Source organism: Melanaphis sacchari, unplaced genomic scaffold, assembly GCF_002803265.2.
Source record: "Melanaphis sacchari strain LSU unplaced genomic scaffold, SCAv2.0 Contig72_pilon_pilon, whole genome shotgun sequence".
Lineage (NCBI taxonomy): Eukaryota > Metazoa > Arthropoda > Insecta > Hemiptera > Aphididae > Melanaphis > Melanaphis sacchari.
The window spans coordinates 327099-353940 of NW_020271519.1; the positions used below are offsets into that span (position 1 = coordinate 327099).

The 26842-nt window shown below is 26.9% G+C and overlaps 3 protein-coding genes and 1 long non-coding RNA gene across 4 annotated transcripts in view; 2 read left to right on the top strand and 2 right to left on the bottom strand.

Moving 5' to 3' along the window:
- Positions 1-4452: 4452 nt before the first annotated feature.
- Positions 4453-9625, bottom strand: LOC112600791 (ubiquitin-conjugating enzyme E2 G1). The gene is made up of 5 exons (XM_025348094.1): positions 9334-9625; positions 8893-8995; positions 8304-8401; positions 5370-5690; positions 4453-4550 (listed from the first exon to the last, which is right to left on the bottom strand). The coding sequence occupies exons 1-4, from the start codon at positions 9377-9379 to the stop codon at positions 5434-5436; spliced, it is 504 nt and encodes a 167-aa protein (XP_025203879.1). The 5' UTR covers positions 9380-9625; the 3' UTR covers positions 4453-4550; positions 5370-5433.
- A 1908-nt stretch (positions 9626-11533) lies between these two features.
- LOC112600843 (RNA polymerase II subunit A C-terminal domain phosphatase SSU72) lies at positions 11534-13840 on the top strand. Its single transcript, XM_025348160.1, has 5 exons — positions 11534-11810; positions 12241-12384; positions 13310-13449; positions 13522-13640; positions 13698-13840. The coding sequence occupies exons 1-5, from the start codon at positions 11731-11733 to the stop codon at positions 13797-13799; spliced, it is 585 nt and encodes a 194-aa protein (XP_025203945.1). The 5' UTR covers positions 11534-11730; the 3' UTR covers positions 13800-13840.
- Positions 13841-15718: 1878 nt separating this feature from the next.
- Positions 15719-18204, top strand: LOC112600856. Its single transcript, XR_003115017.1, has 3 exons — positions 15719-15878; positions 16001-16180; positions 17915-18204. It is a non-coding gene; the product is annotated as an uncharacterized LOC112600856 (long non-coding RNA).
- A 341-nt stretch (positions 18205-18545) lies between these two features.
- Positions 18546-26842, bottom strand: part of LOC112600794 (agrin-like) — a 166016-nt gene continuing 157719 nt past the window's right edge. Inside the window, exons 6-25 of the mRNA XM_025348097.1 lie at positions 25655-25867; positions 25434-25528; positions 23750-23864; positions 23492-23683; positions 23133-23402; positions 22893-23054; positions 22679-22801; positions 22472-22603; positions 22270-22416; positions 21817-21950; positions 21652-21760; positions 21235-21564; positions 20998-21175; positions 20698-20925; positions 20418-20590; positions 20170-20301; positions 19822-20071; positions 19398-19565; positions 19011-19252; positions 18546-18948 (exon numbers count right to left, since the gene is read on the bottom strand). Coding sequence (XP_025203882.1) covers positions 18935-18948; positions 19011-19252; positions 19398-19565; positions 19822-20071; positions 20170-20301; positions 20418-20590; positions 20698-20925; positions 20998-21175; positions 21235-21564; positions 21652-21760; positions 21817-21950; positions 22270-22416; positions 22472-22603; positions 22679-22801; positions 22893-23054; positions 23133-23402; positions 23492-23683; positions 23750-23864; positions 25434-25528; positions 25655-25867 — 3407 coding nt within the window. The 3' untranslated portion in view covers positions 18546-18934. The remainder of the gene's footprint in view (positions 18949-19010; positions 19253-19397; positions 19566-19821; positions 20072-20169; positions 20302-20417; positions 20591-20697; positions 20926-20997; positions 21176-21234; positions 21565-21651; positions 21761-21816; positions 21951-22269; positions 22417-22471; positions 22604-22678; positions 22802-22892; positions 23055-23132; positions 23403-23491; positions 23684-23749; positions 23865-25433; positions 25529-25654; positions 25868-26842) is intronic.

A 26842-nucleotide genomic window follows, 5' to 3' on the forward strand; every position in this document is an offset into this window, starting at 1 on the left:
CATTGTATAAATCTGTAATATATTTTTAAACAGCAATGTTTCTTCTATAAAGGGATTCATTGGTTCTAAATTTTTAACATTTTGAAACTATTAACTTGGGATAAGGGGGTTAACATCATAAAGGGTGGTGTTTAACATTTCCTGCAGGCTCCATGCACCTACCGAGTTACACTAATGATATTGAATTCAGTGACGTGCCCAGGGGAGGAGGATAGGGGGTTAAAATAAAATCCTCTCATCGGATCAAGAAAAAAAGATGGTGTTACTAATTTTTTTTATCTGAAGATCTTTTTTTTTTGCTTTGAACTCCCCCTCCCCATTTCAAAATTTTGGGCACGCTACTGGTATAGATATTGGATTTATTTTTATCAAGAATTAGTGAGTTTTTAACATTTTAAAGTTTATGTTATATGACAATGACATCCTTAGGTTTGTTAATAGGTTACTAGTACACCGTATACGCTAATATTATTATTACAAGATTTGTGAAAATGATTATTTAAGGTAAATTTTTGATTTCTATTAAATCATGTAAACGGCTTCAATAACTTTTCTAGTTTGCCATCAAATGATTAATGTACTCTCGTATTAAAAAATAATATGCGTAACTACTAACTCTACGACATAGTATAGTATGAACTGTGAAATCCGAGGATGCTACATATCTTTTTTAAGGTGTTTAATATAGGCAATTTGCATTACATTTTTCGAAAAATTAAAATATAAAATATATTACAATAATCGATAAACATTTTTGCTCAAACACTAATTAACCTATGCAGTTGATAATTTGACCATCCATTATATGCACTCAAACAATAATAGTTTCACAAACCTTAATTTATAAATTTGTTTAGCGGTTTATATGACTCGAGGTCATAATTTGACCCAATCAACACATCTGAAATTTTACTACTTTGTAAGTTCCAAGTCAGGGGTCACCAATTAAAATTTTTCATTGGCCATTAAAATCCTAAGTACCTACATATTTTTAACATGTAATAAGTATTATTTTAAAACTGTATGTAATGAGTACATTATATATCTAAAAATATAAATAAATGTTATATATTCTTCGTCTGCGGGTCGCCACTTGATAACTCTGTTATCTTAAAAAAATAAATTTTCATGAATTTAGTTACGAGTATAATTAATCCGTTTATGTAAATGTGAGATAATATGAGATTATGCAAAAAAATATTACGCACAAAAAAAAATCCCCAAGTAGTTATAATCAAAAAACTAAATTTGTATACAAGGAAACCAAAATATGTCGACGTAGAGGTACATTTAGGACAGGCCTGTTTATAAGAATAATTTATTTTATGTAGATACACTTTTTACTCTTTTTAGAGGATTTTTGATTTACTTTTTAAAACGTACTAGTACTAAAATAGTTAGTAATTAGTCATAATATTTATTAATAATTATTTAGTGAGTAAATCGAATTCTTTTATTTTTTTAGACAAAAACTCGTTAATAGTCGTAAACTTGCGCAACAATTTAACTCTCTTTTAACTGATACCAACAATAAATTAAGAACAAATGTAGTAGTTAAAGATATCCAAAAATATATCTTGATTCTTCTGACTGTCGAAAAACTTCTTACCACTGATGTCGAACTCACTGATAAGATCAGCGCGCATTCAATACAAATTTAATTTTCTCAAATATCTTTCCCGTACCATATATTTCTTTACCAAAATTCATATTTTTTTTTTCGCTAATCGAATTTGACTTACCGCTTAATTCAAGAAATATTCATCATCTTCATAATAACTTACAGATTATAAAAACAAAATTATCGTTTAAAAAATCAAAATTGTTGTTAAACCTTTTGTTAATTTCACTCAGTGTTATTATCTACTACTATAAAACGCATACCTCGCTTTTTTGGATTGTTTTAATACTCATGAAACCAACCAGTCGTTATAGTTATAACTTATGATGTACTATTAATATTCATACGTAGTTTTTATTATTTGACAAAGAAATATTTTAAATTGAAGCTATAATTTTAGATTTTGTATTAGTTACTAAAATTTTCATTTAAACGTAAATGTTTAAGTTCTGTCATAGTAGTATTAACTAATTTTAAACATTTAGATAATTATATCGAGGGTAAATGAATTTATGCGTATTTATTAAAAATATGTTGTCAGTTAATAAAATATTATCAAGAAATAATTATGCCAAAAGAATAAAATTGGTATTACAGACTTTTGGCTTCTTTCTTTTTTGAACTTTTTATTTATTCGTTACTTATAATATGGTTGTTGACTATACACGGATTCATTTTTTTCCTAGAAACACCTAGGGAGCACCAATTAATTTTATTTATACTTAGATAATTAGCCACAGCGCAAAACATGATCGATTTTTATTATACGGTTATGTGAGTATTAACTAACTAGGGATGCAGTATGTCCAAATATTCATATTAAGTGTTAATTAGGTTTAATATAAAAATTTTAAAATTTAAATTTTCGGTATATTTAAGGATTCAAAATTAGTGCGGGCTCGAGTATACCGGCTGGACACGCCTTTGATATTTTTGTGGCTTTAGTTTTTGTTATCAATAAGTATTTCAGTTGTTTTAATAGGTATAAAAAACATGGAAAAATGGATCCAAAAATATTAACTATTTTTGTATTAATGATAAAAATAAAAAATTAATATACAATAGTAAAATGGCACAAATCATATTATTACGTCTACATTTAATCCAGAGATATTTAAATGTGTTCAAATAAGCTATTTCAATGAAAACACGATTTATTTCTTTCAATCGAAGTTTTCACATTTATGTTTTAATATAGGAAGTAGATATTAATCGACCGCTTACTGTTGAGTAATATTCTATAAAACAATTTTTATATAAAATTGGAACATAAATGGGTAAAAAAAAAAAAACCAGTAAAAAAAATTGATTAGAGATTGCCACATCCGCATTTATTGTCTCCGTTATACAAATGTACATCAAACCAAATTTTCACTCAGTAGTACCAATTTTGTGTTTAGCTTAAATATTAGAGTGAAATGTTCAATTATCAGACTTAAAGGTAAGAATATTATCTGTATTCTCTCATCGTTTTTTTTAATTATTAAGTGAGTTATGTAAAATATTAAAATCTATAAATCCTTAAAATAGAAGTGTAGTAAAAAATCAAAAAAACACAGAGAATGTTCTTACCTATAAGTTTGATGTTAAGTAATTTCTTTCTAATGTTTAAGCCAAGCACATAAAATTGGTTCTACTATATTTATCATATAACACCTTTGTAAAACAGACAATACAAATGGGTGTGGTGTCTTAAATAGTTATTCTTGTACAGAATAAGTTTTTACCAATAATTTTGCACTCATAAAAGAGGTTGATTCAATCAGATTAGGGATCTAAGATAATGGATGTAATACTCAAAAGTTACTTAGCAAGCTATTCAAATTCTAATGAAATATGATTTTTTTTAGGGCAGTTGTCAAGTTGTTCATTATGTTGAAGTATCTAACTAGTTTTTAATATCTATTAACATAATCGATCTAAATAAATAAATTCTAACAAATTCGACGTAGAACTAAAATAGAATTTTAGATTTTATCATCATATACTATTTTTCATTATTAATGATAAAAATCTAATACATTAATTAATAACCATTATCATTTAGATAATTGTTATTATTATTTGAAGGAATAATACAATTAAAACGGAATAATATTATGTAAAATTAGTTAAAATAATTGATTTATAATATCCTAAAATGTAATCATTACAATTAATAATATTAATAAAAATAAAAATTTGTTAAAAAATTGTCCAAGAGGACCCTACGTATATATATATATATATAAAAACATGAAATTCGTATTTATAAATTCTTATAATAGATGAACATTGAAATATAGGTTAGTACTATATACACAATACAAATTTATAAAATGGAGTTTTAACCTCGGATAATAATATAAGAAGTGTCATAATAAGACATGATTACTATAATATAAATTAATTTCAATATGCAACTGTACATTTAGGCATTTACTTGTTTTTAAAAATATATAAACTTTTATTTTATAAAATATCATTATAATTAAGTTTTTATTTACATTAAACAAGTATAACCCAACATAGTATTTGGGAACAATCATTAAATTAGGTTAAGCGTTACTTAAACAGTTGATGAATGCAACAACATTACATTGTACTTAACTGAAATTTAAGCTAAAATTATTTGAAGATTACACTTTAAAAATGAAAAGTAAACACGAATTTGTAAAAAATAAGAGCATACTTTTTTTGTAAAAAAGTATACTATTTATTTTTACTATTTAATTTTAAACACATAATCAGATTCATGAATTTCACAAAGTATTTTCTATTTGTTCAAGTTAATATCCTAATATAATATTTTATTGTACTAAGTACGGTTTTTAGGATATAAATATTTAAAAGATAGTATATCATATTTTATTAGATGTTTTGAAAAAAAAAACTTACATTTATAAATCACATTATATAAAATGTTGTCGATTGCTCTAAATTTTGATACCTGAAACAAGATTAATTATTATTTAATTTAAAATTATTAGAGTGTTATACAAACATGATTAAAATGTTAAGACCTTGATATTCAAAAATAAATTATTTTCTGTAAATTTTATTGTTTATTTTAAATAACAATACTTACTCAGTATTTTAATTTTAGTATCAATTAAAATAGTTCATACTATTGCAAACAAATTTTCAAGCTAATTTTTATGTTTAGTTCTTGATAGTCACGTAACAAGTACTGCATTAGTTAATAGTAATGACCAATAATTTAAATAATTAAACTGTTGAATTTAATTTTTTCAACTAATACTGCAATAATTTCAAGTTGTGCATGATTAAATGCCTTCAACTTATATATGTACAGGTACATTAAATTAATTATAATCATAAATACCTATATTATGAACTTTAATTATTGTATATTTATTAATATTCATAAAATAACAATTATAAGCTAAGGTCAAATTGACTTTTATTAGAAAAATAATGTATAAATTTGTATGTTTAAAAAATAATTTATTACCTACATAATATATAATATAGTTTAGTGTTAAGTACAGAAAATTAAGTTGGGAATTTAAATACATAGTAATAAAAAGATTGTAAATTTGTACGAATAATTGGATATTTGATTTCACTTTATCCATGAGTATAGGAAATACAAATAATACTCTTTCACTATTGTCTAATTAAATAATTGTTAATAAGTAAGTCTTTAATGTTTTTTTTTTAAGTTCAAATGATTTTAATATATTGATGACAAACACAATGTAAATAAATATACACATTATGAGGTAAAATGAACAATATTGTTTACCCTGGCATCAATAATTGATTTATACGTTGGTAACATGTGTATAGAGCAACTGGCAAATTTGTTATTAGATATCCTCTTGACTCTTACGCACGCAACGTGCAACCTTGCGTTTGAATTCTGGATAATTGTCACGCCAATCTTTAGCTGCATCTACATTAGCTGGACTTTCATCATTTGGATCAGCTAACATTGAAATAACTGATATCAATATAGTTTCAACAGTATGCACTGGTAGCCAACGTTCACTTGCTTTTTCATAACCCCACTTATCATCACCGGGTTCATGAAGTATTGATATACAAACATCACCACTTTTATCAACTAAAAATGAAAAATAAACATGTAAAAATATATTTTTCAAATTAAATAATTAAGAGATAATTTAAATTTTTAATTGATGTGTTTTTGAGTAATATCTGACAACAAATTTTTATAAAACATCTAAGAGACAAAATTAATAAAAATATTAAAATAAGAAAAAAAGAGATTGTAACAGTTTATTACAATGTTAATTGGCATTAGCTGATTTTAGGAACATCTTTTATTCATACAAATACCAAAATATCATCAATAATAAGATGACAATAATTAATGAATTAGTAATGCAGTATATAACAATAATACTTAAATATATAGAAAATAATAAATAACTGTTAATAAATTATAGACAATTCTATTTTTACTTATTTTAAAACCTGAAATAAAACAGTCTTGGAGAGTTAAAAAATAGAAATTTAAGTATTAATGATCTTAAGTTTAAGTTTTCAAGCAGTTTAAACCACCAATTTAATTATAGAACATTTAATTTATAACTTTTTTTGTACCAAAAAATATATGTATAGAAATAATAAAATTATTTATTTAATAATACAATCTAAGCACATAGTTTATATATATATATATAATAAATTATTAGATGATTTGGTTCTTGGAATATAGCATTTCATTAATTTAATACTTTGAAATAGATACATTAATTCTATGCCATTATTTATGAAATTATATAAATTGTATATACTGAGCGAAACAAAAAATAAATTAATGGTACATAAATATCTACCAGTGTTAAAATCTTATCAGGTAGGTATTTATTTGTTATTTTCTCACCAATGATCTGTATACAATTTTTCACCCGTCCCCAGTCTTTAATCTAAAACTTCAATATTAATGATCAGTATCTCTATGATGTCCTACAAGAAGTTAGTTTAAAATGGAATTTATTTGTAAAAAAATAATGAATACTTCTTATATTTGTTTAAATTTAAATCATGTTAGCTTGTAGCTAAATTGTAAATGTTACTTGCATCATATAAATATTATTAAATTATTTTAAAAATTTTGAATATTAATTTATATAAGTTATTACCTTAATATTTAAAACAAAATAACTAAAATGTATGACATTTAAGGATTATTAGAAAATTAGCCAATTTTATCATGTGTAATTAAAAGATATTCATTATGAATTAAATTGTTGGTATTTTAATATTATTTCCTTGTATTTCTAAGTTGTGTAATGATCTACAGGGTTCGGCAGTGAAACGGGATGATTTAAGGATGGGAATAAAAGGTTGTTTCACGATGGTGGGTGCTTCGTATTCTGACCATCGTTAAAATCACGGTCTACCATTTAGAAACATTGGATCGTTGGTCGTGTGAACACGGCTTTGCTGTTAAAGGATATTTTTAAAATACTGCATCACTAGTCTCTTTCATCAGATAATGTAATTTGAACATGGGTAAATAACCTCAAGTAAACTGGATCGGCGACTAAAAATAGAGGTGGGAGTTCAAGAACAGTTCAAACTCCTGAAAATATTGATCGTGTTTGACAGATGATACAATAAAAAGTCCACGCCGATCAGCCTTACGTCAAACGTAGTACATGAAAAATAGTATTTTTTGTATTAATTATCAAATAACTTTTATACTATATATTTATTAAAATAAAAATAAATGCATTCTTTAAATAATAATTAAACATCAAAATCATCTCATTTCACTGCCCTGTATAAAAAATATAATATAAAAGATTGTCAAACCAGAAACAGAATGATACATTTTATAAAGTGAGGTAGTTATGCAACAATAAATACCTTTGATTTAATACTTATAAAAAGCCATTTAATGATTTCTTATTAATTAATTGAATAATTTTTTAAATAAATAAAAATCAAATTTAAAGTTTAAACACCAGTGTAAGATAACTATGAAGCTGTGAGGAAATAGTTTTTTTTTTTTTGAAAAAAAAAAGAAAAGAAATCTCAGTTAAGACATACCAATATTCAGCATAAAATATAAATAAGGAGGTGCTATTTTTAAAATTTGTAACATATATATATATATATACTTGCATTTAATATTTTTAACAACTAATAGTTATAACCAGGGCTCAAAAGTTGTAGCAAATGCATGTTTTTCTAGGTCCGTTCTAGAACATCTTAAGTAAGATAAAAATATGATTATTAACTCTTCTCTGATGTCATACACAAAATTTTATTTTGCTATTTTTTGCATATTTATGGTTTTTATTGCTATTTTGATAATTTAGTGTTTTTTAGTACTATTTTTGAGTATATTTTCACATAATATATGAAATATTCACATTTTGTTGAAAACAATGATTTTTTTGGTTACATTTTAAAAAATATTTGAATTCTTGGAATTTTTTTTACCATTTAACTGTAAATTATGAAATTGTAAAATTATACTTAAATTTTTTGAGCTATTTAAAGCACATATTTTGGAGTTTTTAATGGCATATTCAAAAACTAAAAAGAAACATTTTCAATGCAACAACTTTTGAGCCCTGGTTATAACTTATCAGTTAGGATTTAAATAATATGTAGATTTATATATATCTATTAATTTTTTTCTATTTAGTATAATAGAATAAAAAGTAAAATCACATTTTTAAATGATTAAAATACTTACTATTAGGATGCCAAATTTCAGTTACAAATTTCATTTTTGGTGGCCTTAATGGATATTCTTTTGGAAAATTAAGATGAGCCTTGAAAAATCCTCCTTCACTGTAACATATTTAAGCTGGATTAATCCTATGATCATTGATAAGGCTATAATGCCTACCAAGGTTGAGATTAAATGATTTATTAATTAGTTCATTTTCAAAAAATAAAAATTAACCAAAATAGGTATCATATTGAAAAAGAGGGCATTTCCTGAATAAATCTTATAAGATTAGCCAAAGCATTTAGAACCAATTTTAAAATTAAAAATAAGATACTGTATCTTATTTCTAAAAAGTAATAATAACTAATTTATTTAAATCATTTATCAATTGCAAAAAAAAAAACAAAGCACAAAAAAATAATAAATGAAATAATTGATAATTTAGCAGAAAGTATAACAATCAGGCCAAACAAATATTAAATACAGTAATAAATACCAGTGATCAATAACGACTAGGTAGTCAAGATTACTAATAGTAGTGATACTTATTTTCTAATAAATAAAATAAAATACATAACATATAAGTTGGATACCATTCATAGATACTTACTACAAGGTGTCAGGAGGTCCAATGATGAGCACTTCCCATTTGTAAATATCATTATCGTCTATGAGACCAGCAGAGAACCCTTCTACTGGGTTCTTGTGCAATTCTAAACAAACAAAATATCATTAATGTACACAGCCAATCAACTGATTTAACTGTAAATCGATGTCAATTTTCAAGTAATAAGTTGTGGTTATTGTTCAATTTTTCCTCACTCTGCGAAAAATGACTACGGAGAAAATTTAAAAAAAATTAAAGGAGGAAAAACCGAAATAAGTATTAATTAGGACATAATATATGTAGACCAGACGGAATCAAGACACGTGAAAGTGTTTATGGTGTCCGTCGGGATCATATGTATACTACAACGGCCATGAACATCAAAAAGTTTCGATTGTGACATCGGAGAACAAAAACGGACGGATCGCTGCGATAGATACTTACCAGTCAGTTGTTTCTTTAGTAATAGCGCCGACTGTAGTTCTGACATTAAAATTGATTTCGTCACCCAAAAGTGGTGTAGATTAAAAAATTTTTATACTATTGGAGGGATGGACGCCGAGCGCTGGAATACTCAAGAGCTTGAGTGCTAAGCGTTTAGTAATTGTGCGGGATACCCGTGTTCCAGCGAATAGAAAATAAAGGAATACAGAAGAAAGAATAATAATAATAATAATAAAAACTGTAATATGTATCAAATAGCAGCACGGGCACACGGCAGTGCGGCTTATTGGAAATAAATTATCGGAACGGGTCGACGGCCGTAGTGCGTCTGCGCCACTGTTGGTGCGGCAGTATGACCACGGGTGCGGTACTAAGCGGATACGTTTTCTCGACCGTTACGCTGTAGCCATGACTGGTTTGCCAACCGCGGGAACATCCCTCTCACGGGCCATGTCGATCACTCGACTCACTATTAAGTATTAAGTAGTTGCTCGGAAATGACGGAAACCTATTATCGATTGATGATGGTTATACTGCAATGGTTTATGATTTTAGAAAAGTTTAATTTTAACGTTTTTGACCATTATCAAAAAATGAGTTATCCGTGAAACTACGAGATGTGACCACTATTAGTTAAAATTTATAACTTAGAACTAGTTAATAGTCATTAAGTCTAATAGTTAGGGATGGGGCCTAGAATCCCTTTGGAACTGCCGACTGTGATTTTCGGCCATAATGCTGAAGAGAGCTTGTCGTCATTACTTAAATTATTATTAATTTATTTGAGCTATTTTTTTGAAAGTAACTCATTGTGAATTAATAATCATGCTGGAAGACTAGGTATGTCGTATGTGTGTTATTTTTTTAGTTGGTAATATCTATATTTTTGCCAAAACATAAAAGTGAAATAAAATTATGTTTAATTTGAATTTTTGATTTGTCAATATTGAATGAAGAATGTTTTCATATTCTATATTCTATTTGATTTTATGCACTAATATTAGAACTTTAAATCGATGTTATAAGATTAACAATATAACATATTATATTATAAAAGTTCTTATCTAAATTCTAAATTATTGTTATAAATTTATAAACGTGTTAGGTAATTATTTTAATAATTAGCAGGGCTCGGCAGTTCATGCATTTGCATATCAATCTTGCTAAGTTGTTTTTATTGCTAGAAGATAGGTAATATAGAAATCCATTTCAAGGTATCATGGTTATATATTATGTAAAGTTTTATTTTGCTTGTTTTTGCATATTTAGAGGTTTTTACCTAATTGGCATGTTTATGCGTTTTGCTATTTTATCGGGCATTTTATTCAAAATTTTGATATTCCTATCATATTATGATGAAAAAAAAAAAAATACGATCTTTTATATATAGGAATTTGGTTGCAACATAAAAATATTAAAAATAAAATGCTAGTAGTAATCTTCATTTGGTTTATCAGAGTTTTGAGTACATATTAAACAATTTAATGAAAAAGATGTATAGAATTTAAAATATAAATTATCTTATCTACTTGATATTTGTTGATTGTAATTGTTTCAGTTATTGTAATAAATGTGTAACGTGTGTGCATATATGTTGATTCTTTTCGTTTCATTAAAACCTTTTATATTATATTTCAATAGGTAACTTTGTTTTTGTATCATGCCAAAAGAAAAACCACCTTCGGTCTATTTTTTTTGCGCATATTTTAAATTCATAATTTTACATTTTAGTGCATATAAATGCATACATTTGAACTTTTTGAGGCATATTTTGTCATTTTTTAGTGCATAAGTGCATGCTTATTCAGGTTTTTTATTAAGGCATGAACTTCCAAGCCCTGATAATTAGTAACAACTAACAAGTAGGTAATAAAAAATATATGCTGACTGCTGAGTAGATAACCATGGCTTGAAGTTGAAAATTGATGTAAATGTTATGGTTGAAAAAGCAGCCGCAGAGCTTCTTTAATTTTTTTTTAACTGTTTTTTTAGTCCACGAATTTTATCTAATCATTTACCATTATTATTCATGAACTCTTATCATTTTGGTTACTTTATCACCAATTTTCAAAATAGTAAATACCATCATTTTTATTTATGTTTTCTTAATAATTGTTCTGTAGTTACTAGTTTGAATTTTTCATTTATATTATTTAATTTCTTCTTTTGTTTTTATATATATTTGGTTATGTATTTCACTATTCTTACTTGTACGTTTTATATTTTATAAGAAGGAATAAATCGAAAAGTATGTGATATTTAACAATTTTCTATATTATTCAAAAAAATCAGTGTATGTAGGTTATATTTATACTACTTTTGCCTTTTTAAAACTACCTGTTTATTATAAAATTAAAATTAAATATTTTTTAATAACTTACCTTGAAAGTTGTTATTATGGCAATCAATGATTTTACAATTGCTGTGGTTTGTTCAAGCAACATGAATCGAAGTATGGAAGCACATGCTTTTTTAAGGTAGATAATGAAGTTCTTTTATTTTCTTTATGGATATTCTATTTATTATTTGCTTCAGTTACAAATTGTAAATATTTCTTAAAATGTTTTTTATAATTTTAAAGTGATCATAATATTTATTTTATTCTCATCAGTTGGTAATTTCAACACTAACATTTTTTAAATTTAAATTTTCATCACCAATTAAAAAAAAATGTTTTTGAATGAAACATTTATTTTATTTAACTATAAAATCCTAGTTTAGGAATCTTTACTTTACCATAGTTTTTAATATACCTAACTCATAAGGTTAAAATATACAAAATTGTATTTGACTGGCTTAGCACTATATTTAAAATCTTGTGTGCTAATGGTATTATCAAAACTTACTTTGCATATTTATTTTATCAATGTATGATATATTTTAATCAATTTTTGTTTCTGATTATAGTAAAAAAGGTTTTAATGTTCGATCATTTGGAACAGGCGACAAAGTGAAGTTACCCGGAACAGCACCAGACAAGCCAAATATTTACGATTTTGGATGTTCTTATGATGAAATTTATAGAGATCTGTATAACAAAGATAAAACATTGTATCCTTTAACATAAAAAATTTAATAGTTTTATAATTTTTATTATTTTGTAAAATTAACTTACTTGGCTATAGTTTGATATAGTGCAGACATTAACCATTTTTGTTTGTGTATTATCAATTTATATTTAGTGATTTAAATTAACAATTTGAAACATATAATTGAATTTATTTCAGTAGATAATATTAAGTAAATAATGAAAGAACGTTATTTAATTTTGGACAAATTTATACTAAGAATATGTTGAACTGAAATTTTCTGGAAATTCAAATTTGACCCAGTGATGAAGTTTTAAACCTTATTATTAATTAATATTATAACTTTTTTTAACTATAATTACAGTTAATCTGTTATATCTATATAATTTAAAGAAATCAAAATGAATTACTCTGTCTTATAGTATATTTTTATACAGTAAATATTTATAACATTGAATGAAAATATAGTTAAAATTGTTTATAAACTGATTTTTCTTAAGTTTATTGAAAATATCTATATAATATTATAAAATGGCCAAGTAATATACATAACTTAATTACAATTAAGTTTTAAAGTCAGAGTAAAATTTAAATTTTTAGCCATTAGACTAGATTTTTTCTTAACTTTATTAAATATATTTTAATAAATTTTATTTTATTCTGTTAATTTACGAAGAGAATTGTACAGGAGTTAATTTTAACAACATTTTAACAATTGATATCTATTGATCTTCAGTTGTGTTTAATTCTTCAATAATTAATGTTTTATTTATTGTAATACATACAAATAATAATAGTTTTTATTACACGACTTACACACATTTTTAATATAAGTATATACATTTATATCTATCTAATTTTGATATTATTTATTAAAACATTATGGATTTTTTAACAAATTCTTTATTGTTGTAGTTATTATTTTCTTAACACAGTTTTATATTTAGTTATACACAAAATGGTTTGTTAAATATGTTAGATAGAAATCGGCGGATAAAGCAACATCCAGAAAGATTTCAACAAAGTAATGAACAATTTACTGTAGTTATTACATGTGAAGAGAGAGTATATGATCAAGTACTTGAATGTATGTTAAATTAAAAATATTATCATTACTATAAAAATTATAATCAAAATTATATTTATTTTATATGTTAAGATTTTGAAACAATTCAAAGTTTTGGCAATAAGCCAGTTCATGTAATCAACATTAACATTCAAGACAATCATGAAGAAGCAACAATTGGAGCATTTCTAATTTGTGAATTTGTTACTTTGGTAAGATAACATTATTAATATTTATTAAATATTAATGTAAATTTATTTATATTTTAGTTGTCCAGAAGTGAAGATCTTGACAATGATATTGATCAATTAGTTGTTAAATATGAAGAAAAATGTCAAAGGTCACTACTCAACTGTGTACTATTCTATTAAATATTAAGGGATTAAATAAAAATTTAAGTTAAATACTGTGATTAAATATTATTAATTTTTTACCTATCTGGTGGCAATATTTGAAACAATAGTTTATTATGTCGTTTTGTTCAATAACAATTTGTATCATTAATTATAATATAATATATTATTTTATTTCATTATTAAAGCAATAACTCTCAGCCAAGTTTATTAATATTAGTTTTGGAGCGGAGTGATAAAAAGATGTATTGGTATTACAAAGATGTGTGTATTTGTAATTTGCTTTAATATAAGCTCCCACAAAAGTGGCTTTTATTATCTGTTAAAAAAAAAACATGGGCACACGTTTTCTGAATTCATAAATATTTTTATTTTATATCAAAAGTTTTTAAAACGTAATACAATATAGATTCCTCATAAGTAATTTATGCAGAAATTATAAAATCTAAAAAATATTGAAAGATAATTATTTTATTATAGGCATTTTAAATTTGAATTTGGACAAAATAACTTATTTCAGCAATGAATAACAGTACTAATTATTTTGTTATAATTTAAAAACATAAGTTGTAAGAACTTAAAAATTGATTGCATATTATATTAGTATGAATTTTACTATACGCAATGGAATTTTTAATTTATTTTAAGATGCTATTAAATTTAAAGTTATGTAAGTTTATAAAGTATGGTATATATTGTTATAACAATTTAATATTAATAATAAAATAAATATAATATTTTTGGGAAAAATTATATTAACCTACTGTAATATTAAAAATAAAATAATTGACTAATAGCTGTATCAAAAAAAAAAAAAACATATCATGAAATATATTTGGTGATATAGGCTGAAAAACCTTTTCAGAATTGTTTTTCGTGTACAATGATAAATCATTGAATTCATATTTAACACATCCATATCAGTAATTCACTTACCCATTTTTTTTTTTTTTTTTTTTATTAATGTCAAAAATTTATTTTTGAGTAAAAATACTTGAGAATTTAAAATAATGTTTCTCATAATTTGTTCTTAACATCTCAATTAAAAAATACAGTTTACAGAATATTCATGGTCACAATTGTTTAATTAAATTAGATTTTTAAATCATTTATATACCTCCCAAAACAAGCTCTATGCTTAAAGGGGAGTTACAAATATGTTACTTGTATATTTTAATTATAAGTATGAAATTGTTTATTATTTGCAAAATAAAATTGATTATTGTTATTATTTAAATTTAAGTAGGTAGCCTCATGTCTGGATTGCGGTGGTAGATATAGACTTAAAAGTGTATTAAAAATAAACTGAAAGCTAATTATCAATCAATATAGAATAATAAATTTTCGTAAGTAAATCTAACAGTAGATTATTATTTATTCTAAAAAACGAAACAAAATAAAATGTAACAATAATAATAATCTAAAAGACGTAGGTATTGACTTTTAAGTTATTTACACATTTAAATAAAATAAACTGCCTTAATAATTTGAAAACCTTTGCCCCTTTAAATTTTATATCTACGACGTGACATGAATCCATGACAAGTGATAGTCTATGCTAGAGGGCCTATATAAGAAATGCTTTTATAAAAGCCTCATTAGTTCGTGCTGTTGACGAAGATTTATGATTATTGGTTACTTAATACTTATGCGAACGATAATAGAAGCTTGGCAGTGCCATATACCTAGTGTTTCAAAGCATTTCGAGCAATAAAAAGAAAAAGAATAAAAACAAATCTTAAAAAAAATAAATATAAATCACTGTTTTATAACTATAACCAATAAGAGTTAAAGAGTCCTACACAATGTACTTAATTATTGTGTGAACTATGAGCCGTTAACTTAAGTTTTTTAGGCTAGATATGGCTGATAAGACAATTAACACATTAAACAAATAGTACCTAATCGATAATAATTTCAAAATTACCAATGAATCAATTAGGTTATATATTATTTATATTACATTGTAAGTCAATAGAAGGAGCTTTTAGGGATAAAAAAGTTAATAATCGTGTAATTTTTGATTTATTTCAAGAGCCAGCTGTTAAAATTTTGCTTCCTTTGAAATAACACGAATTTGCGAACATGCTATTATAAGTAGGTACCTAAGTACTTACCTATACTTAAATTTTGAATTAATTAAAAAAAATATCAAACCAGAGGCAAATAAATCATGTATTTACATTAATGAACACGTTTTTGTATCGTGTTTTTTTTAGGTATTCACCGACACCGTGGAACAATATTTGTACACATTAAGTTTGTTGGGATCGACAACGAAAAACCCACCGGTATTGGCTTGACTCAAATGTTGAAGGTGGGTGGGTATACATACACATGTGAAAAGTTCCACATGCGATGTATAGTTTGATGACGTACTGGTGACTACTATTAAACATGTAAGTAGGTATAGTCGTTTTTTTTGTTTTGCTGAAATTATACGCTACCCATGTTACAAAAGTATAGTACCTATCAATTATCATCCATGTTCCATTTAAATATTCCGTGGAAAACGATATATTTAAATGCGGGGTTTTTACGGTAGCTAGTAAAAAATTGCCTAATTGAATGGCATAAGTTTTAAAAATTCGATAATTTCAAAAATAATTTTCATACAATTTAGTTTTTTTTAATTTTCAAGATAGTAATTTTTTTTTATAATTTTTAAAACAGTTGAAATATTAAAGTTGAACTAAAATCTCGTACCTATGTATGGCTGTATATTATTATAGTTAACGTATGGTTTTAGAAATAATGGGTTATTTCTTTGATTTTCTAATTTATAATCGTCGAATGTCACAGTTTGTCTTACAATTTTTTTCATTGCATTTCTAAATTGTTTGTCTATCTAATTTTCGATCTATTGAACATTATATTATCATGTCAACGTCAACGCAAAATGTTTGAAGCTATCGTCTTTTCCTTTAATTATATAGATACTATGTAATATACCAGTTTACGTATACTGCATAAATTACTATAGTGGTTATTATTAAATTGATTGGAAATCAGAAATGAATAGAGGTTTGGCTTTAACGATGGAAAAGCCGTTTTCTAGGAAATTGAAGAAAGCTTTCACCAATTTTGTTCATTAAATATTATTTATTAATTTAATATTAATTATATTATGCGTAAAATAATGAAAATTTTACTCAGAATTGGTATTTGAATATTGACGAGCGATAAATATACCGCGAACATAAATTGAAAACAGTGGCGTAGCCAGGATTTTTTTTCAGGGGAAGAGGGGCTGATCAATTTTTACACATCGGTGGTTTACCAGTTACCCATAAAAAAAAAATACATAATATAATATTATATCCTGAGCCAAGTCGAGCGAAGTGACGCGACACTTAACTGCAGTTTTATATTGTGAGTGAAGTGAGAAATGTATCATTTTATATTATTGGATTGTATTTACAATATTAATATAATTGTAGGTATATTTATTGCTTTTTCTGTCAAAATTTCTTTCCAAACATGCTATAAATATCGTTTCATAAAACATATTTGGTTAGGAAATTGGAGTCAATATAAAAGCTTTACACATTTTCTAATTGTTAAATTTATAAATGATAAAAATAAAAGTTAATAATGATTCGTCTGTTATACCACGCAAACAAAAAATATTACTTATAATTATAGTACGTCATGTAAAGTATTACCTTAAGAATGTTTATAAATTTAGAATTAATAGTAGTAATAAATCAAACCTGAGAATAACCCTCAGGAACAATATTATAGAAGCCTATATTATATACCTACTTAGTTGGAGATTGTGTGAGCATAGTTTTCGAAAAGCTCTTAGTTGTTTATAATATTAAAGGAGTATACGAGTATAGGTATGTTATATGTATAATATAAATAAATAAATATACAGCCATATTAATGTTTCTGTTTTCGTTGTTTTCGTTGTAATTATGAACGGTTTTCTTTATTAGTTTTGGGTTTCCATTATTACCACAGCCGCAGGAGATTGCTTTATTAAAATATAATTTTACCTTTAAATTGTTAATCTCTAGGTAGATACGTATATCGGTGTGCTGCAACTGTGGTATAAACCAAAATCAAGTTAAACGCAATATACATTTATTGTACTGCATTTCAATGTTTAAATACGTGATTTTTCATAGGTATAAGATTTGAAGATTGTATTGATCGTGTACGATGAATCGCAAACACCATAATATTAGTGCGGTACTAGGCAATTTGCGATAAGCAATTATCAAGACGAACGATTGCAAATAAACCACAATATTAAATCGTACTACTGTGTTTGTATGTCTCGACTCTAGACCATTTGTATGACGGATACGAGTACATAAAGAACCTTGATTTAATATGTTCACATTATAAAGCTTTTGCTATTATCATTAGACGCTGAACGAATGACCGCTAATAATATAAAACTTTTTTTTTTAAATAAAACGTAGCTCTAGAATATTGAATGATTTTCAACTAGAGTTTATAATATAATTTTTTTTTTTTAATCTAAGTTAATACATTTTGTACGTATCTAACAATGCTTTTACTAATTATTTAATGGGTTTTAATAAACATTTAGCATATGATGTTTCGTATACACAATTATGGTTCTCATTTTATTTTTCATAACTACATTATGTTAATTAATAATTGATAATAATAATAATAATAATAATAATAATAATAATAATAATAATAATAATAACAATAGGTAGTAATAATTTATTTTATATTTAAAATTCATTATTATTAACACAAATTATTATGTTGGTTATTCATAAGCCACAGATAACAATAGGTTTGATATAAACGTAATCATGATTTTATACACAAATTAAAAGTATTTATTTATTTGTTTTACAAATATAAACGTGTACATAAAATAGTCTTAATGCTAAAATTAATTGTTCAATAAATGTAAACATTATCTATATGTCTTAAACTTATAGTTGAGTATAAAAGAAAATATTTCTAGGAACTTAATTGCATAGAAATTAATAACGGTTCTAAAATAAATCCTAAAGAAAATACAAATTTGAATCGAACAGGATCTTTGAGCTTCAACGAATAGTCTTTTCTCTTTATGTACAATATTTATTTACCAAAAATCGATTAGATTGAGTTCAGTGGTTAGCTTCGTAGAACAAAAGGTCCTTTCTGGATGGTGATTATAATTTATATGCTACATAATTAAAAATTGTTATAATAGATAGTGGAAAAGACAGTTGAAATAGATACACTTACTGTGTTCGCACAATGGACCGAAGTGTTGCGGACCACAATGACATAAAAATCTAGAAAGAACTGGAAAACACGTGCCGCCGTTTAGACATGGCGCGTAACCACAAGGAGCACCTCGATAGGGAACCACCTCTTGATTAAGACCAGAAGATAGGTTACACGCTTTTTCGTTGAGTATTACCCTCTGGATGATACCATTGAAAGGTTTGTTGGTGATCGACTCTTGGTTCAACACAATGGTTGGACTGAAAAATACACCAAAATTAATTGCCAATCCTACCTATTGTATTAAAATGTTACCTCTTCCCATATAATATGGTATATACAATATCTTATAATATATAGTGTAAGTATTTTTAAAAACTTATAGTTAACGTTTGTCAGACTTACGGTACACCGCCGATGTATAACGGTAGTTCCAAGTTCAACTCGACAAGCGGGGAACTGGAGCTGATAGTGGTAACGTTGCCATTATTCAGCTGAATGGAGGCTTGGTTGTCAAATCTTTTGATTTTTAGTAAATTCCATTGAGGTAGAAAAACAATCTTCTCATCGGTTCTAAAAATGAACGTTGTCGTTGTTAAATAATTGTAGGTAATTTACCAGTGAAGCCCAGATAATATTTGTTCAGTGGACTCAAAAATTATTTTAACCTTATCCATCCTTTATTGAGTTTTAATACTCGGATATTCTTAATAATAAAATTTACATTTTTATGTAGGAAAATCTTAGTAGGTGAATTAGCGCACACTACTCACTCATTTAACTACGAATAGGTTTTATTGTCGTAACATAAAGCAGTACTAAGTCTTACGTGATGTTCGTCTTTCCGTTGCCCAAATCGTAAATTAGTTTCACCCGACCGTCAGACAAGTAAACAGAAATGAAATCTCCTTGTCCTGTGTACGATTGACCACTGTACAGTAACAAGCCACTGTCGGATTTCGTTCCAAACCAAAGTTCTAGGCGAGTGGTCCTACGGAGGTCTTCGGTCAGTGGTATGGTGAGAAATGAGTTCTTACCATTGAATTCCGGTGAAAAGTATTTAGTCAGACCGTACTCGACTATGAAATCAAACAATTATTGTATCAAATGTCAATAGAAATAGTGATTTTTAATAAACGTTTAGTGATATATATATATATATAATAAAAATGTTTACATTTATCACAGTTTGCGCCGGTCAATCCAGGCAGACAAAAACAAGCGTATCGACCGCCCGGCAAAGACTCGCAAGTAGATCCGAAGCTGCAAGGCTCTGAAGAACAGGCCATGTCGTCATAGCACGAATTGCCTATAAACATTGGTATGATAATAATAACTCAAACGAAATAGTTCTTTTAGTAATGATTTTAGTGTCTTATAAATATTTTTTCAATTAATTATTTTTAATGGATATGCAATTTTTACCTGTACAAGCACATGTGCCATTTGAACAACTCTTTTGACATTCTGTTACACCTTCAGAATTAGTTACCAAATCACTGTCTTCGAAACCTAGTAAGTTCACAGAGTAACGTCCTATTTTCATACTATGCACACATCCGATCAGTCCTGATTTCACTCCAATGTTTTCGAATATCCTGTGGGAAATACAATATTTGATCATTTTTGTGTTGATTTATTTCTGTAGTTCCTCGCGAGTGCTGCCGATTAGTTTTATTTGTAATATATGTATTATGTGTATTACTTTTGATGTACGATTGGTACGTATCCTATGTACGCGTTATCGTTTAAGTCCAGCGATCTCAATGAACCCATGGACACTGATCGAACCGGCTCGAAGTTTTCGAACTGCAACAGACCGTCTTTTTGATATCGTTTGGCTATGATCTTATGCCGATTGCCAATCGTAATCGGGTGTACAGATGTCAAAACTACGGCCCCGTTGCCCAGATTGTATTTGAATTCGACAAACCTGAAAATGAAGAAAAAAGTATTGCAATCGTCCGGTAGCGTATTATATTAGTTATGGAAATGTTAAAATTACTTATTCACTATTGCTATCGATATAAAATCTCCAGATCCATCTGGTTGTTGTTGATCGTATAACAAAATTCCATCGTCCGAAAAACTTTTAAATTCCATTTCTAAACTAAACCTGTGGTATGCTTTTAATTTTTTTAATTGAACGTACGAATGCCCGTTGAATGCAGCCGATTTGTGTTCTGAAATATATGTGCGTTGAACAAACTGTCATTCAAACGTTTCGTGTGTTGTGGTTTACCTTTAATTTCCTCCGGATTGGAACAAACGGTACCACTGTACGAGGTAGGGCAATGACACTGGAAACCACCGGAATCTAGTTGTTCGCATTCTCCACCGTTCTGGCATGGATTCGGATTACAGAGTGATATTTCACGATCGGTAGATTCCGATGTCGTTCTTCCGGTCAGGTCTTGGACCTCGGGAATGATATCAACTTCGTAGCCACCAGACGTGTTGTAAGAGAAATTTGGCAGTTCAGAAAACAATAGATGCCGTGTTGACTTCGATATGATTATGTCCTGAGGTTCGGTGAATTTTGGTCCTTCCGTACCAGGTATGACATTTTCATCTGTGCAATCAACAAAATCAATATTGAAAAAAATCGATTAGTCGAAAATTTTGTAGTACTATACAGCTGGTTATAATGGTTACTAACCTTTACACGATGTATGTGACTTGACAACAATGTCTTTTTGATAGCGGCACGCATATAATTTTAGTTGACACTCGGAACTATACGTTTGTCCATCACTACCACACACCAACTAAATATTGGATTTAGATGAAATATTCTATTGTAATGCATTCATAATAAACTTACAGTTGTACGTATAGCGTCCTCAGCACATGTTGCTCGACATACACATGATGGTTTGTCGTTGTTCATTTCACACACACCGCCATAATAACAAACGAGTTGACTACAAGACGTTAGATTTTGCATTGCCATGTCAGCTAGAAATTCAAATATTTATCGATAGAATAACTATACATATTATAATATTATACATTAATTTTGATAATAAAATAGAACGCATTTTAAAAACCTTAAACTACGCTATAATATGACTATATGAGGTATTAAACTTATACATTAAATTCATGCATGATAAAAAACATTGCGTAATGCATTTGCATATAATGTATGGGTACATTTTTATTTGAGATTATTTTAAAAAAATAATATTTCACTTAAAATTTAGTATTTAATTAGTAACTTATTAAGTTTAAAATGTGTTTTAAATTTGATTAAAATTAACAGTGGTACACATACGTGAAACACATCCAGCAGGATTTAAAATTTTAGAACTATCTTCACATTTATTGCACTTAGGTCCTATAGCTCCTGGCTTACAAACACAACGTCCAGTCATTTGTTCACAGTCGTCTCGAACTGAACCCAGTAGAGAACAACCACAAGCTGAAATAATATCTATTCATTAAATACTCCATTATTATATTTATAAATTACTTACGCATGCACCCTTGATGGTTTGATGATATTTTTGGTAATCCCCAATATCCGGGTTCACACCGATCGCACTTCTCTCCACCAACTCCTGATTTGCATAAGCATTTGTTATTGACACATTCTTCTGATATCGACCCTAAAATAAATGTTAAAGTTATTTAGGTTATATTTTATAAGAGTATTATTGTAATTTTTAAACAATATTATTCACCTAATTTATTGCAATTGCATAAAAAAGGACAATCTAGGTTTTTTGGTCCTTTTGCCGGAGTCTTTTTATCAGGGCAACAGCCGTAAGACGAATTTTGACAACTATCCGAAACTATTGTTGTATCTAAATTAATTATTAAATAGTCCACATAGTACATACTTATTCATTACATTACGATAAACTGCTATAATATAATAGAATTTTGATGTATTACCACGATCAGATTTATTACAGCATTTAGCAAATCTAGAGGTTTGATGACAATAACTGCCCGATGGACAATCTTGTCTATCAGGGCCGTGACCGCAGTCTAATTCTCTCCCATTTAGATGGTTTATTAAGGGTTTTTTACCGTTACAAGGTTTTACTTCCATGCCTTTAAAACAATAACGTTAACACTGGAGCCATACAAATTTTAAATTTATAATAATGTAGTTATGTGAACGACACATACCTTGGCACAATTCCATGGGCCTTAATCGGAGTTCTTGTTGTTTTTGACACCCTTCCATTTTCATTAGACACGACGAATTGTAAGTACGAACATCTGAGGCACAAACAGGTGAAGCTTCAGCCGAACAATTAAATATGCATGAACATCTAGGAAATCCATCGGGTCCGACTTCACACGTGGCATCGTAGTCGCATTTAATATCCTTACATACGTCGTTGTTGTTACTGTAAACGCTGTTTTCTACTGATTCGTGAGGTTTTAAAATTTTACCTGTTTGTTTAACATTTTATAAAATATTAGTATCATATTACGATAAATGTATACACATACATTATAGGCACGTGTGAACTAGTAATTACCTATGGATGAAGATTCTTTACAATCACCGTAGAACAAAATCGTTAAATTGTGTGTTCCGTTTTTTACGCACGACTGTTGAAGGAGCTCGCATTCGCTGTTGTAAGTGATCAAGTCGGATCCGCAGACGGGTTCTTTTGATTTTGTGTCCACACATGTTTCGGGACAGTTACATTTTTGATCGTGACACGACCCTAAAATCATTTAATGCATGTGATTTTGAGGTAAACATTTGAAAACCAGTGAATTAATCATTGTACCGCATTCACCCGTGTAGGCAGCGAATATTTTCTTCCTTGTTGCACAACTAGCGTTTTGTAGATGACAAAGGTCTGTGTACGTAATACCGTCGGTACCGCAAACTTTACCGCTTGCCTGGGTACATAAATTAAAGTTCGTCCTAATTAACTGGTGGAGGTTTCAAACGATTTTAGAAAATAAATTCGAAAACCATTGTTACATTATATACTGGGTTAATGCTTTTTGGTGGTAGGTAATTCCAGGTCTAGTCACCCCACTTTTAACAATCAATTATTTCCACAATCTCACCATTTATCAACTAGCTGTTTCTTATCCACACACATATGCACGTGTCTGTTCACACTCGATGAGATTAATTTATTTTCAAATAAATTGCATTATACAATGCGATTTTTATACCTTCCGTAATAATATTGAATAAAATGTTACATTTTGTAAAAAATAAATGCGGAAGAATTTTTTTCTAATAACGTAGTTTATCATACAGTTAAGCGTAATTGAAATACTATGTAATTATTTATTATTGGCTTTAGATTGGTAACTATTAACTTCTATAGTAAAAATTTAAACATATATAATACGCGGTATAAATGACGCATGAACGCATTCATGTATATGGGCACTTTTGTATACGTGCTTAAAATTTTAAATTTCTTTATGATAAAAGGATATATTTAGTTGTAAATAATTCTGATGAAAGTTTTAACAATTATTTTGATAAATCAAATAATAATTCATTTTTTATTAAATTAAAACATCTAAATACGATTAGTGATATAAATGATAAAATAAAGTAATAATGAATCATGTTTATGAATTTAAAAAATAACACTCTTGATAAATTAACTGTAGAAAAAGTAAAAATGAAAAGTATAGTGCAATATTATGGATTGGATAAGTATAAAATATTTAGAGAAAGAGTTAAAAAAAAATATTTTAATTGATCTAAAAATTTAATTATTAACTACATTTTTTTTCATAGTAATATGTCCAATTATTTAGTATATATAATGTAAGATTTGTCATTTACTATATTAATCACAGATAACATTATACACACAACGAGATTGAAAGGTTAGGTTAGGGTAGTAATTAATAAGCTATCGATAAAAGTTGTAAATACATTAGATTAAGAATTGATTTGATGGCAAAATCAAAATTAGCACAAGGACTGAGTATTAAAATGTATGCATGTCTATTTAAAAATATTGAATGAAAATTAATGTAACTGTAATAAAACCATACATGGACAGACACAATTGTATAAGAGTTAATTTATATGTGCTCCTTGATTTCACTACACAAGTAAAGATAATTTGAAGGTGTTCTTTTTTTAAGTGACTGAGCTGAAGATTATATTTGTAAATTTCTTGTTGACTGGAAATTAAACAAAAAAAGGAAGATATTCGATTACAGACATAATATATGTTTGTTACGCCATCTTACGTATTTAACACGTGGAATAAAATAATTACAATAAATAATAATTCAGGTGATCAGCTAGGTATTTGTGTCAATGAGACACTGGTCTATGTAGTATTTTTTTGTTAATTTAAATAAATTGATATTTATAAATTCAATTACTTAATACTTAGAATTAAGTATACATAATATATATTAATATATTATATTAAAATTATTACTAATATTTAAATAAATACATATCATGTACTTAAATCTTACATTTGTACATTTGAACGTCGGGCAGACACACTTTGCCTCCATTCCATTGCTTTCACAAACTGAGTGAAACTGACAATTCATTTTTGTACAATCGCCTGAAAAACATAATTATTAGAATCATATATCGAGGAGTGGTGGGTGTATACAATGTAATGCACAATACATTAATGTGTATTTGTATGATATTATAAGTATCGCTTCAATAACATCAACTAGCTTACTACATGCTCCGACGTGGGACACTCCAATTATTTGCTTCTTTTGACAGCTATGGTACTTCAGTTTACACTCATTACTATACGTGTTGCCGTCAGTGCCGCACACGGGCTCGTGGTGTTCGGAACATAAAGGGCATTCGCAGACTGCTTTTCCATCTCTCACTTTACAAATGGCCCCAGAGTTGCATAAATACCCGTTGCACGGATTTGCGTCCCCTGTACAAATAAACATAAGTTACATCGGTATATAAGTATGAGACTGAAATAGAAATAATGTGGGAGATAGAGTAAATGAAAGGTGAGGGAGCATCCTTAAAATTAATCTATTTCAATTCCCACTCAACGAGTAATATTTTTATGTTTTCATATCGCACAATGTGAATCAGATTGTATTAAACAACTATATACACTTTACTTTATTTATTGTCGTGTTAAGATCTGTGTTTAAAATTAGAATGTATAATACATTTTATATTGATAGATCACTACAGAAAATACTTTACAGCTATGAAATTCAATTCATGTATTAAAGAATTTTAAAAACTTATAAATTTCATTTAACTCATTATTAAGTATATTTTTTATTTTTTTGACGATTAGTATAATATTTTTTAAAAACGTATTATTTTAATTCAGTTTAATACTGTAATGTAAATTTATTTTAATTTAAAATATTGTTTTTTTTTTTTTTTTTTAAGAATATTTACAATCTATGCTACAAGGCATAATAAGTAAATTTTAACATAAATAAATACACATCATGAAACACATGAGAAGGGAGGCCATCTGATGATAAAATCCAACGTTAATAAAAATATTGTTAACATATAATTTTTTTAGCTTTTGATACTACCTTGTAGTTGATAGCGATGGTTGCTAAAATTCAAAATTCAAAAATTAAAATAATACTTATCTATTTCATATTTTATAGGTCATGACGTTTTATAAAAACATTTTACATTTTCTATTTCAAATTTGTATTTTTTAATAATATGCTCCTTTTATAGTAGCCTAATAATATTTACCTTTATAACATTTTAAGGACATTTTATTTTGCTGTTAAGGCGTACAAATTATTAATTAATTAAGTTTCAGATATGTTTTTTAGAAATCTAGGTTAGGTAAATTAATAATATTTTACTATATAAATATAGTTTTTTCGCTTTCATAACCTTCAAATATAATATTAAA